At 46.2% G+C, this 13,692-nt stretch overlaps 1 protein-coding gene across 6 annotated transcripts in view; it reads right to left on the reverse strand.

Annotated features, from left to right (window-relative positions):
- Positions 1-203: 203 nt before the first annotated feature.
- Positions 204-13,692, reverse strand: part of PTPRM (protein tyrosine phosphatase receptor type M) — an 801,865-nt gene continuing 788,376 nt past the window's right edge. For all 6 annotated transcript variants that reach the window (XM_086682486.1, XM_086682492.1, XM_086682490.1 and 3 more), the window contains 2 exons: positions 9,587-9,722; positions 204-952 (listed from right to left, as the gene is read on the reverse strand). In XM_086682486.1, coding sequence (XP_086538612.1) covers positions 899-952; positions 9,587-9,722 — 190 coding nt within the window. In that variant the 3' untranslated portion in view covers positions 204-898. The remainder of the gene's footprint in view (positions 953-9,586; positions 9,723-13,692) is intronic.

The raw sequence follows: 13,692 nt of genomic DNA on the forward strand, positions 1-13,692 counted from the left end.
ACCTGCTCCAGGCCAGCAGACCCCATCTCTGTGCCAGGGGTCTGGGGTGACGGGAGCTGCCCCCACCACTGGGGTGCTGGGACACCAGGAATACAGCAAGACTGGTCACGGGTCTTTATTTATTGAGAAAGAATTTACACAAGGTCACATCATACAGTCAATCCATTCCTGCGCTTCATAAAAATGATTGTCACTCACTGTGCTTCACAAAAATTTCTTTTAATGAATAAATAATTTGATGAAATCAAAAATATTTACAATATAAACAAAGGGAAAAGCTTTGGATCCATGAATCTGATCGTCGAGCTTTGCATTTTTGAATTGACTTCCTCCTAAGCTTTTCCCTTGGAAACAATACAAATCTGATAGAAACAACAACTCATACAACATATCTTTGTTCATTATACGTTTATCTGTTAGTCTTGGAAAGGTACATAAGCTTATATTATGCAACATGTTAAAATACAAATATTAACTAAAATAATATATTATCATAATGCCAGGTAGCATTCTCCACAAAACAAAAATGTACACTCAGCTGTAACAATAACAAAGGGTTCACGGGCCACAAAATAATACCCCAAAGGTACAAATTTCCTTCATAAGAATATAATTGTGCTCTTCGATTTACCAGATGTCTACGCTGCTCTAACAAGCCGATGCCTAAGACAGTATTTGACGACTCTGCTGTATGTGTGTGTTTCTGTCAGGCAGCAGCATTGCTGGGAATTGGGCAGTGCAAAGCAGTTTTATAAACGCTTTCTTGGGCTCTTAAAAAGAGCCAATTATGCAAAGCAAAATAAGCATAGTGAGAAGTCTTCATCTCATCTACACAAATACCATGGAACGTCTTGGCTTTGTGGGATGAAAGGGTTGGTTTGCAGAACTGTTTATGCTGTCAGCCAGAATTCAAGTATTCCAGGGCCACCTCGTAGCAGAACTTGTACTGATCCTGGAAAGCAGAAATGAGAAGATGTCAGCTCCGCGATTCCCAAATGCTCGGTCCATTAAAGCAATTATGCCAGATTAGGGTTTTAATGGAAAGAAAGCAAACTGGGAAGGATTTGAATCAGACATGAATCAGAAAGTCACGGCTGTGAGCTGCAAACATATCCATTGTCTGGAGATGTTCTGCACAAGCCCTGATGCAAGGTATTTTGACATCTACGTTCACTAGAATTCCTGGAAAGTTCTAGGCAACTGAACCACACATATAGGTTTGTTCCCATATAAACGTTTACAAAGTATGGGAAAATCAAGAGGTAGAAGGAAAAACAAATGAGGTCTGGGGGAAGAAACATCTTTGTGATTTGCTCATACCAGGGGTCTCAACAAATAAATGTGTCTTCACTCCTGGCCCAACTATACCTTCAACTTTCAGTCAGCAGGATGTCTTCCATAGAGAATTTATCAAGCACCTCTTAAGTCCCAAGCACCATGACCTGGTCCCTGACTTTGAGAAGTCTATGGTCCAATGAAGAGGTTGAGACTGGTATACCCAAGGACAACACATGGCATGGAGCTGAGCAGGGCCTGTGAGTGGTACCCCAACATGGGTGCAGTGGAGGAGGGAACAGAACTTCCCAGGGGAGATCTTCCAAGAGGTAGCAGGTAACAAACTGCTAATTCCCAATGGGGGGTTAAAACAGGCATACCAGGTAGAAGAACAGGATAAGGAAAGACCCAGGGGGCAAGTGTTTGATACCCTCTGGGAACCGCATAGCAGTTGTTAATCAGGCAGTGAAGTCCTTTTTCTGGAGCACAGCTTTCTCACATCATGGACCTTGGCCTGAGGAAGGCCCGCGTGAGGTCCTGGCCCAGGGAGGGTCTCAGGCGGAGGACGCGGCATTCTGCACCTGTGGTTGTATGATGGACACTCACCCGGGTGTGGCCTCTGAGCCAAGCAGAGGGACACAGGGGTTGAGCATGCTTCCACCTGCCATCCCGCAGCAGTGCAGTGTCTGGGACAGAGAGGCTCAGCAACTAGAAGGCTCTCTTCCCACCTCAGTAAGGAGATTCACAAGTTGTAAGAGGGCACACCACTGTCTCACTGCCTGACACAACGGCCGCAACCAAAGAAATGGATCTCTTATTTTTGGGTTTGCCAAATTAATTCAAACTAAGTCTCCATTTTTTGGATATATGTCTAATTAATTAGTCATGGAAGCTTTGTCTTCACCTGCATTTTGTTCTCTAAAGGCCCCACTCGTCCAACCTATCTGAAGACCAGAGCCATACTTTGTCCCCTTGTGTGTAACACACGAGTCCTTAGCACAGAACCTGACACACAGCTGGGGGTGTCAAATGTTGGCTGTATGTGTAAATGACGACACAATATGGGCTTTAGCAGCACAGTGCACCCCGAAGGCTAGAGACTAGGGATTTTAAGATGCAGCTTCCGTCTTTCAGGAGTTTACAGTCTGAAGGGGAAGACAGGAAGCAAACAGACCATGTCAACATACTGATGGTGCCCCAAGCTTAATACGTCAATCGCAGTAACACCCACCCGGATGGCTACGATTAAAAGAGACGGACAAGAACAAGTGTCGGTGAGGATGGAGACACTGGCATGCTGGTGGGAATGTGAGGTGGTGCAGCCCCTTTGGAAAACCGTCCGGTAGGTCATCAAAAGGTTCAACAGAAGAGTTCCCCTCTGACCCTGCGGTTCCACTCCTAGGTAGATGCCCAAGAGAGCTGGAAATATGGCTGCACCAAAGCTGATTCATATTCCAGGATCTGACACTTTTATTTTCAAAAGAGTTGAAAGAAATCATTGGCATTTCAAACCTCTAAAAGGCCAGGTGGTCAGATCACTGAGCCGACGTGAGTGCTCAGTGCTGTTCTCCTGTCTCCTTCAGAGACCATGTTTTTCATGGAAATCTGAGAGATCCAATTACTTATTGCATAAACATGGTTTTGCATAAACCTGGTTGTGCAATTTTAGTGCCCACTAGAAACCATCCTTTTAACATACGAACATGCATTTAGAGGGTAAGGTAGCTCCTGGCCTCAGGCCACGACCCCTTTCGGGTTTTGGGCTTCATCACTAAGGGGCTGCTTTGTTGGAAGCCCTGTCCTAGGCATGACTATAATTTTCAAAATGAATTTGCTATCATCTATCTTGTCCCTCCTAAGCATACTGTCAATCCCAAGAGATTCTGTGATGACTGGTTTCTGAATCAGAAAAATAAGGGGGGCTGAGAAGAAAGACCATAAATTGTTGCATGCCCTCCCCCAAACACCTCAGGAAATGCCTGAAATCCTCCTGTGTTGGAAACTGATTACCCTTGATCGCCAGGTACAGGCCTGTCTTCTGCCGTTTCTTCTCTCAGCTCACTTGCTTCTGAACGGTATAATTAAGCCGCACGAGCTACCCCTGTGCCTCAGGGGGGAAAAAAAAGAACATTTCTGCCTTGGTCCCAAGTTCTCCTGATGTGAGTGACATTAACTGGCTTTGGGCATTAACAGGAGCTGGGGTTATCCTCGTGCAGGACCGTAACCTGGGCAGCCAGCTATTCCCTTCCAAAGCCCTTGACCCCACTTTTGTTGCAGACCTACCGTCCTGTTCTCATGAAGAGGGAGCAAGTGAAATCTAAAGGAGCACCTAAGAGCGAGGTTATGTTTTAAAAGCCCCCCGTGTCCCCGCTCTGCTCATTCACTGAGGGCGTCATGAGACCATGAGGCCTGCCAAGTGGCTTTGCGTGGGGGGCTCCCTGAAGGGCTCGAGCTGTAGCCGTGTCAGGGCGTGCTGCCCTGTGTTGTGTCTGAGGAACTAGGGGCCCTGTGGTCCCTCTGGGAACCTCCAGTAGCCCACGCTGCCTGCCTGAGAAGATTCAGAGAGCAGTCTGCACGCAGGCTCACCTGGGGTAACCCTTCCCCCTGATACACTTGCTTTTTGAACCTAAAACAAATTTCACCGTTTCATCTGCGTCCCGTGCTAATAGGTCCTACGGTCTGGAAAAACCCTTTTACCCATGCCCTTGCTTGGAGGGTCAGTTGGTCCCCAGGGTGCCAACATTCATGGGTGGAGCCGTCTGCTTCAATGTTTCCGGGAGGTTCCCAGCCAAGGAGACCCCTTGAGGAGACAGGGGTGTGTCTGACAACAGGCAGAATGGGTCATTCCTCTCATTTATGCCTTTAAAAATGTAGGGAGAACGTTCTTCCCTCAAAGAACGTTCTTCCCACGCATGGTGGTTTGTGCCTGGTTTGCTGTTGAGACTCATCAGTGGGTAGCCATGGCCTCCCCAGGTTCTAAGAGCAGCGAGGGGAGCTCAGGAGCGGGGAGCGTCCAGGTGCAGGGAAGAAACGTGCTGTCACTCAGCTCTGTCCTGGGCCCCTCCAGGAGTTCTGCTGGTACTGAGGGGGCAGCCAGCCCCTGACTCAAGGAGGTCAGAGTCTAGGGCAGGGGTGGGGACACGGAGATTACTTCCTTGAGACTGCAGGAAGACTTGCCATGGGAGGACTCAGGCAGAGTGGCTGCTTCTCCAGGGGCTGTGTGGCTGGGCCAGGGAAAGTGGAATGCTTCCCAGTGTCTCCAGAGATGGGCCTTGTGCCTCTCTGACTCCCCATCTGGGGCCTACATCCTCCACTCTGACACTGACACCCCCAGCCACACCCACAGACACATATACTGACATATACCCACCCCCACACCCCTATACATGCATATACACCTACACCTACACACACACCCACGCCCCCCCCACATGCACACGCACACCCCCCCACATATACATATACCCACATGTATATACCATCATCCTCTTACATATGCACAAACATCTACCCCCTCACACCCCTACACATGCATACAGATCCACCCCTACACATGCACACCCACACCTCCACACATGCACACACACCCACATATACATAAATATATCTACCCACCCATACATACACCCCCTTACACATACACACACATCCACCCTACACATGCATATGCACATGCACACACCCCACACACCTCTACGCATGTGCATACATCCACGCCTACACCCCCTACATGCACACACACCCCTATACATGCACACGCACTCACAGATACATACACCCACAGATACATAGCCACCCACACACCTGTACCTGCGACACCCCCCACTCACACACACACATATACCTATACACATACCCCTCTCCCCCACTCCCCACACATCCTCCCCCCACCCCTTCAAATAGCCTGTCTGTTTCACAGTTCACAGGTAGACCTCTGGAGGCAGTGTATATGCAGAAGTTATTAGACTCATTGTGTCCTCTGCATGAGAGGGAGAGCTGCAGGCCCTAACCGCATGCCATCTTGCAGGGAGTGCCTTATACCGAATATTATTTTAGCATACAGAAGGGGCAGGTGGGGCTGAGTCTGGTAGCCAGCTCTAAATTACAGATGTTGAGAGATGCTGGCAGAGGACTGGGTCTGAGCAGGAGGGCCGGAGGGCTGGAGGTAGGTTTGGAGCTGCCCAGCAGCCGGCATGAGGAAAGGGATGGCCTGTTCACCCTGCTGAGCCCTGGTCTCCCCTGCAGCCCATCGAGCTCACTCGCCTTGGGCTCCATCTGCCATAATTGGTCTGGGGCATGGCCTGGGCCTTGGCATTTGTGACAGCACCTCAGGCGATTCCAATGTGCAGTCCTGGCTGAGAGCCATCCTAGACTGGGCACTAAGTTTCTTAACCTTACTACACATTAAAATTACCTGGGATGCTTTTAACATCCTGCTGCCACAGCCAGACTGAATCATGGTCTCTGGGGTGGGCCCAGGGCTCAGAATTCTTTAAAGCTCTCATTAAAGAAAGTCAAATTTCACTCATATGAGGGTTTTAAGATACAAAACAGATGAACATAAGGGAAAGGAAGCAAAAATAATGTAAAATCAGGGAGGGGAACAAAATCGTAAGAGACTCTTAAATATGGAGAACAAACAGAGGGTTACTGGAGGGGGTTAGGGGAGGGGGGAATGGCCTAAATGGGTAAGGGGCATTAAGGAATCTACTCCTGAAATCATTGTTGCACTATATGCTAACTTAGATGTCAATTAAAAAATAAAAATTAAAAAAAAAGTCAATTCATAGAAACAGAATAGAACGGTGACTGCCAGGAGCTGGGGGTGGGGGAATGAGGTGATGTTGGCCAGGGGTACAAATTTTCAGTTATAAGTTCTGAGAATCTAGTGTGTAGCACCACGACTATACTTAATGATATGGTATTGTATATTTGAAAGTTGCTGAGAATAGATGTTAAGGATTCTCACTAAAGACACACACAAGTCAAGTATGTTACCTTAGTGGAGCGATGGATGTGTTAATTACCTTGATCTTGGTAACCGTTCTACAATGCATATGTATGTCAGATCTCATCACATTGGCCAAAGTTCCCACCACCTCCCAGGGGAGAATATGTTTCTTTAGGAAAGATCTGTTCCCTAAAGGCTGTTTCTCTGTTAAAACAGAGCCCTGGAAACTTCCAAAGCTGAGTGAGGACACAGGTGAGAGAGGAGATGTTTGTTCAAGCAGCCTGAATTTTCCTGAAATTTCAAAGGAGCTCAGGGGTTGGGGATTCCATCTGAATCTAACCAGGCAAGTAGAAGGTAGGAGGAAACCCTTTCCCCCATCCCCCCCCCCCTCACCAACTGAGCACATCCAGTGGGGCCCAGACCAGGGCCCTCCACAACCCTATCCCCTCTGCCTCCCCAGCCAGGACAGAAGTGCACCCCAGGAGTTTTGGAACCCACTTCATCATTCTAAGAAAAGGCAGCCAGGAAGACTCAGTACTCTTGGGATTTTCAGCTGCTGGTATAACATTTTGTGTTTAGGAGAAACTTAGGTCTCAGATGGTCTTTTATGCCCAATGAAATTATATTGGGTTTAATCTCTCCGACCTGAATTAATTAGCCAACATACACATATGAGTAACAAACTAATAGAAATTGTACTTATAAGCAAAAACAAACAAGTGACAGGAGTCCTTTAATTCAGGAAACTTCAAGCCTACTGAAAAGAGCACGGTGACATTTTTTTCTCTGGTCACCAGATAGTATCTATTATTTTGCTAACAGTCACTGTGACAAATTTATCAGACATTCTTCCAGGAAATTGAAAACTCTCCTTATATTTCTCAGCCACTGACCTTATCCTCAAACTGTGACTGACCCTCAGAAGTTTGGGCATCTGAAGATCCTATTTTCTGTATTAGAGTAACACATCATCACAGAGACACCTAAATTATTATAGAAGAGAGGGCTCCCTGCTGGTCCAACCACCTAGATGTCCATTCAGTTCACAGAGAATCCCCTCCATCGTTTAGTCTGCACCACTGATTTGGAAAAAGCCACATTGTTTCTGCACATAAAAATTCGTGAGTGATGAAAGCTGCAGCCAGGGCCATTAGCGGAGAGGCCTGGAAGGGTCTATTACTAATGACCTGCTTAATTCAGGCTGTAGTGAGAGGGAAATGATATATATTTTTTTCATCAAGGTCAGCTTTGCCCAAGTTCCAACAAAAGTCTAGAAGCTACAAGTCTGTCCCTCAGTCTGGGCGGTTAAGTGCCAATGAGGTCGCACTATTTTAATTTAGGCGTTGGCTTCCATTTTCTGCCAACCTTCTTATCCATCCCAAATTCAGGCCTCCTCTGACTGCCCAACTGCCCTATCTCAGTGGCCCCCAGCCCAGAAGATTGAGAATTCCATGGTGGTACAACTCTTTAAAATTCCCATGGGTGGTGCCAGGGAGTGAGATAGTTCTCTGCTTCTGGGAGGGGCTGTTTCTAGTGAAGCCTGCACAGGGGACAGGCCAGCCAGTCTGTCAGCCCATCCACATGAAATCTGTGCCTCCATATAAGGCACCGAGCATGGGGTCTGGCACATATTAAGCACCATGTGAATGCCAGCTGCTCACTGCCCCCTCCCCTCCTCTCCCAACGCTAATACATGCCTGCTGGCTGCGGGATGCCCTGTGGACACCTGCACTCTTGAGAACCACTGTCTCACCTTTGCAGTTTTTGCAGTTTTCCAAAAACACTTTCATATATGTTGGCTCACAGGATCACCTCCATAAGCCAACCTTATCCCCGGTTTCCATAACTTGGGCTCAGGGAAGTTAAGTGACCTGCCCGAGGGGACCTAAATTGCCAAGTTAATTTGTCTGAGGTCCCTTGACTTGAATTAGTAGCAGAGCTGAGATTCGAATTTGGGTGTTCATGGGTCTCCAGTAGGGAGGAGAGGAGAGGGCAGCAGTTTGCGGGACGCAGTCCTTTCTCCACAGAAGCCAAGGTGCTAACTGCTGATGGTTTGGGAGTCTGCACTTGGCCAAACAGGCGCCCCTCTACCAAATTCCTCAGGCAACAAGTGCTTCTTGGACGTGGAACAGCCCATCAAGCAGGACACACGAACCTGCAGGAAGCAGACGCCTCTGCAGAGTGACGTGTGGGAGTCGGACGTGTCCTAGGAGTCAGTCAGCATCAGTCGCTATCATTACCCAGCCTGGGGCACTGCTGTGATGACCAGGAACCATGGCTATTTCCTCAACGCTACCCATCTATCTATCTAGTTTTTAGTGTTCGTTTTTTGGTATAGAGTGAGACAGAGTGTGAGCAGGGGAGGAGCAGTGAGACAGGGAGACCCAGAATCTGAAGCAGGCTCCAGGCTCCGAGCTGTCAGCACAGAACCCAACGCGGGGCTCGAACCCACAAACTGCGGGATCATGACCTGAGCCAAAGTCGGACGCTTAACCGACTGGGCCACCCAGGTGTCCCAACTTCTTCACCTTTACCTTGAATCTCGACTAGCTCTTCGGTGCCTTTATTATATTTTAAAGTTGAAGCCCACTGCTGCAGTACTGTGGGCCAGGAAACGCGGGCTTCCCAGGCATGGCGGCACCAGCCATCCCTTCCTCCCCCTCCGCACCCCAGGCCATTCTCCAACTCTGGGATCAGTCCTACTGTTTCGTTCAGCTCCTCCTTCCACTGACAGAGGTACAAATGACTAATCTAAAAGCTTCCTCCTTGACGTTATTCTACTGTTCTCCAGTCTCAGTGGTTGGCATTTCAATAGCTGCACACAAGAAAGAGATTTCCTGAAATACTTTAAGAAAATAGCTGCACATAGTCCTTTGTTTCTCGGCTCCTTAATCCTCTTCTCAGATATGGCCACCAAAATTAACTGCAACATTCTGGGTGCCAAACTGAAATTCACAGCTTTGACCAATGTTAGGTGATGAAGCTATTTATAAAATATATAATTTGAAAATCTGGCATTTCGTGTAGTAGGATTCTTCTCCATGAAGACGAAGTGCTTAGGCACGTGGAAGGCACTGCCAGGAACGGGAACTAATAAGGATGTTCGCTTGTGAGTTTCAACGACTTCCCCATTTCCAGCGTGTGGAGATGAAGCCTTCCCGTGAAAAGCCCAGGGAGAGAGGAAGAGGGCAGAAAAGCCCTCGCCAGCCCAGAGATCACATTATGTTTCTGAAAACGAGCATCCTCCCCCCCCCCCCCCCCCCGTGAATCAGTGTCAGCGCAAACTCAGAGGGGGAGAGCTGTCTTGCGCTAGCCAACCAGGAAAATACCCCATTCTGCGGGACAGAGGAAGGGTCCTACCAGGAGGTCCACCATGTTGGGCTTGTTGTTCCTCAGCGTCTTCACGGCGTGGAAGACGTCGACCGTCCTCTGGTGCCGGAGCATCTCACAGACGATGCTGATGGCGCAGAACGTCCCGCTGCGGCCTCCCCCGTTCCTACCGGAAGAGAAATCAGATGGTCCAAGAGGTCTGAGAGCATTTGCTCTCACGCTGCATCCTCACGTGCCTCCTGAACCCTGGAGAGCAGGCAGTGGTGAAAGCCTCAGAGGCCAGGCGATCACTCCACCAGGGCCAATTATTTTAATTAAAGCAAATGGAGTTAATGAGTCTTAGCACTGGGCCCATGGGTCACCTCACTGGAGGTGATGAGAAACTGGCACATTCTGCTCTCCTAGCTTCACCTCAGATCTCAGTTATACAATCTCATAAAAATTTACCAGTTTTTACTGAAAGGGCCCACTGCAGGAAATTTCCAGCGAACACACACCTTATCTGCTATCTGCCAGGAAAGCTGGTGATGAGTGTTCAAAGATGGACTTGGCCTTACAGAAGTCCACTATTATTTCATTATTAATCTCTAAAACACTGGAGCTCTTTCTGAATGAAACTTTTCATTTTGAACTAATTTTAAATGTGCAGAATCATCGTAAAAACAGCACGGAGGGTTCCCTGGCATACCCACCTCCCCTGATGCGAACATCTTACAAAATCATAGTATGGGATCAGAACCAGGAAGTTACCACTGGTGCAATACTATTACCTCAACTATAGGCCTTAGTCAAATGTCACCAATGACCTTTTTCTAGTCCAGGGTCCAATCCCAGACCCCACCTTGCATTGACTTGTCCTGGCTCCTTAGTCTCTGATACCTGTCAATCATTCCTTTTTTTTCTTGACCTCGACACTTTTGAAGAGTACTGGTCAGTTTTTTTGTAGAATAAAAAAAAAATTAGAATGTAGATGTAGAAAGTGGCCATGGTCCCCAGCTACAATTTGAGAAGTCATTACAAAATACAAATTGTAGAATGTGGAAATGTAGAACTATGTCCCCTTCTCATGATTGGGAATGAAGTTATGCATTTTGGCCAGAGAACCACAGAGGGGCTGTTCATCCTTCCAGGGATTCAGGATGCTGAATGGCTTATTTTGCTGGTGATGTTGACCTTCATCACTTTTTAAGACGGTGCCTGAGAAATGTTTTCCTATGTAGTCGTTATCTTTCTCTTAGTAGTTAATATCTTGGGAGATACTTTGGGATTCTGCAAATATCTCAGTTCTCCTCAAAGTTTCACCCACTGGTTGAGGATCCACTGGTGGATCCTGTCTGCAACAACGATCATTGTGGTTTTGATTTTCTACTTCCCTGTCTCCTTCAACATTCTACTGTGAGAGAGTGCTGTCTCTTCTCCACTATTTGACTAATTTATTTGCTTATATCTTTTATCTCTTTATCTATGTCACTTTATTTTTTCCTTAAATTTTTTTTAATGTTTATTTACTTTTGAGAGAGAAAGAGAGAGAGAGAGAGAGAGAGAGCAAGTGGAGGAAGGCAGAGAGAGGGAGACACAGAATCTGAAGCAGGCTCCAGGCACTGAGCTGTCAGCACAGAGCCCAACACCGGGCTTGAACTCATGAACTGTAAGATCATGACCTGAGCCAAAGTCGGCTGCTTAACTGACTGAGCCACCCAGGTGCCCCTATTTACGTCACTTTAGACTTACACATGTTAATTTTGTTCAATGAGCTAAAATCCAATAGTATCAATATTTATTTTTGTTGCTGAAATTTTTCTGGCTTTGGCCATTAGGAGCTCCATCAGGCCTCCATTATTTTTTGAGTACTTTCTTACTCTCTGGGACCACAAGGTGTTCCAAACTCATCTTACATCTTCCCTGCACCAGCTCTGAGATCAACCACTTCTCCAAGGAGCTAATGGATTGAAAGAAAAATAAACACAGTATCATTATTACACCTAAGATAATATTACTGTGTCAACAGATAATTGAATTTTTTTTTTTAATTTTTTTTCAACGTTTTTTATTTATTTTTGGGACAGAGAGAGACAGAGCATGAACGGGGGAGGGGCAGAGAGAGAGGGAGACACAGAATCGGAAACAGGCTCCAGGCTCTGAGCCATCAGCCCAGAGCCCGACGCGGGGCTTGAACTCACGGACCGCGAGATCGTGACCTGAGCTGAAGTCGGACGCTTAACCGACTGCGCCACCCAGGCGCCCCTAGATAATTGAATTTCTAATTATTGTTCCAATTTCCCAGACTGTTTCACAAATATTCTTCCAGTTGATTTCTTCAAATACACATCCAAGCAAAGTAATTGGTTGATATAGCTTGAGAGTTCATTTTAATCTATAGGTCCCTCTTTGTTCTTTTTTTCTGGGGAATTTATTTGTGGAGGAAATGGGTCATCTTTCCTGTAGAGAGCCCCATATTCTCAGTTGTTCTCATTCATTGCATCTCTGTGAATCATTTAACATGTTTCTTTCTAATCCTTATATTCTATAAATTAGGAGTTAGGTCCACAGCTTCCTAAGAATTAATTTTTTTTAAGACAGGATACCTTATAAGCATACTTTTTTAGGAAGCAGGCACAAGATATCACGTTGTTCTTTGTTATGTGATTTTAAGATGGATCATTATGTTAGAATGTCAGTTTGGTACATTAAGTTCAAAATCAGTTTTTTTTTTTTTTAATTAAGTATAACAGACCTACAATTAACAGTAATGATATGTACCACACATGGTAGTACATATCTTAGTTAATTTCCAAATTCATGTTCCACGTAACCACCACTCAGATCAAGACACAGACCGGGATCAGCGCCACCCCCCCTCCCCCCCCAGACCTCCTTCAGACTCCCTCGTCATCAATACCATCAATTCCCCAAAGATGATCTCTGTTCTCACTCCTGGCATTGTAAACGTCTTCGGTCTGTTTTCAAATTTTGTATAAAGGGAATATACAGTATATACTCTTTTGAGTCTGGCTTATTTCACTTAATACTATCTCTGTGAGAATCATCCATGTTGCACCACTGGCTTCTTCTTTTATATTGCTGAGAACAATTCCGCTGAATGGATCTACTACTGTATAATTTTAATCACCTAACAGCTGAGGAATATTTGGGCTGTTTCTAATTTTCAACATTATGAGTCCATCTGCTCTAAAAATGTCTCATGGTGCATAAATGACTCATTTCTGTAGTCGTGTACTTGGGAGGGGAAGAGCTCAGAGAATGTATTTATCTTTAGCATTTGGTATTGCCGTCAAACAGATCCCAATCTCCATGCCATCTGTCCTTCCTGCCAGCAGTGTAGGGGGTGTTCCATTTGCTCTGCATCGTCACCAACACTTGGTATTATCATTTACTTGTTTGTCTTTTATTTTTTATTTTATTATTTTTTCAATTTATATTAATGTTTATTTTTGAGAGAGAGAGACAGCATGAACAGGGGAGAGGGCAGAGACAGAGAGAGAGAGGGAGACCCAAAATCGGAAGCAGGCTCCAGGCTCTGAGCTGTTAGCACAGAGCCCAATGCGGGGCTCGAACCCACAAACCGTGAGATCATGACCTGAGCCCAAGTCGGAGGCTCAACTGACTGAGCCACCCAAGCGCCCTTGTTTGTCTTTTAAATGTCACCCATTCCGCTGAGTGTGCAGGGGGCGTCTGGTCCTGGTTTTAATATGTATTATCCTGGAAATGAATGATGCTGAGTACCTTTTCTCTGTTTATTGGCTATGTGCATATTCTTTGTTTAAAAAAATGAAGCTCTTGTCAAGTCTTTTGCTCAAACAACTGGGTCTATCTTTGCTTCTTTGCTTACAGTAGTTCTTAGGCATTCTGGCTCTGACTCCTTTGTTAGATGCATGTATCACAAAACTCTTTGCCCATGCTGTCTTGCTTTTTCAGTCTCCTTGGTGTCTTTTGATGAACCGAAGTGCTTAACTTTAATGAAGTCCAATTTTTCAATATTCTCTTTTATGGCTTGTGTTCTGTCTTGGGTATCATCATCTTTGGTTACCTCATGGTCATGGAGATTTTCTCCTGGAAGTTTCATTGTTTTCCTTTTCACATGTTGGTCCATGATCCATCTAGAAATGATTTCTGTA

The sequence above is a fragment of the Puma concolor genome, chromosome D3, assembly GCF_028749965.1.
Source record: "Puma concolor isolate L17-30 chromosome D3, mPumCon1.1.hap2, whole genome shotgun sequence".
In the NCBI taxonomy this organism is placed as follows: Eukaryota; Metazoa; Chordata; class Mammalia; order Carnivora; family Felidae; genus Puma; species Puma concolor.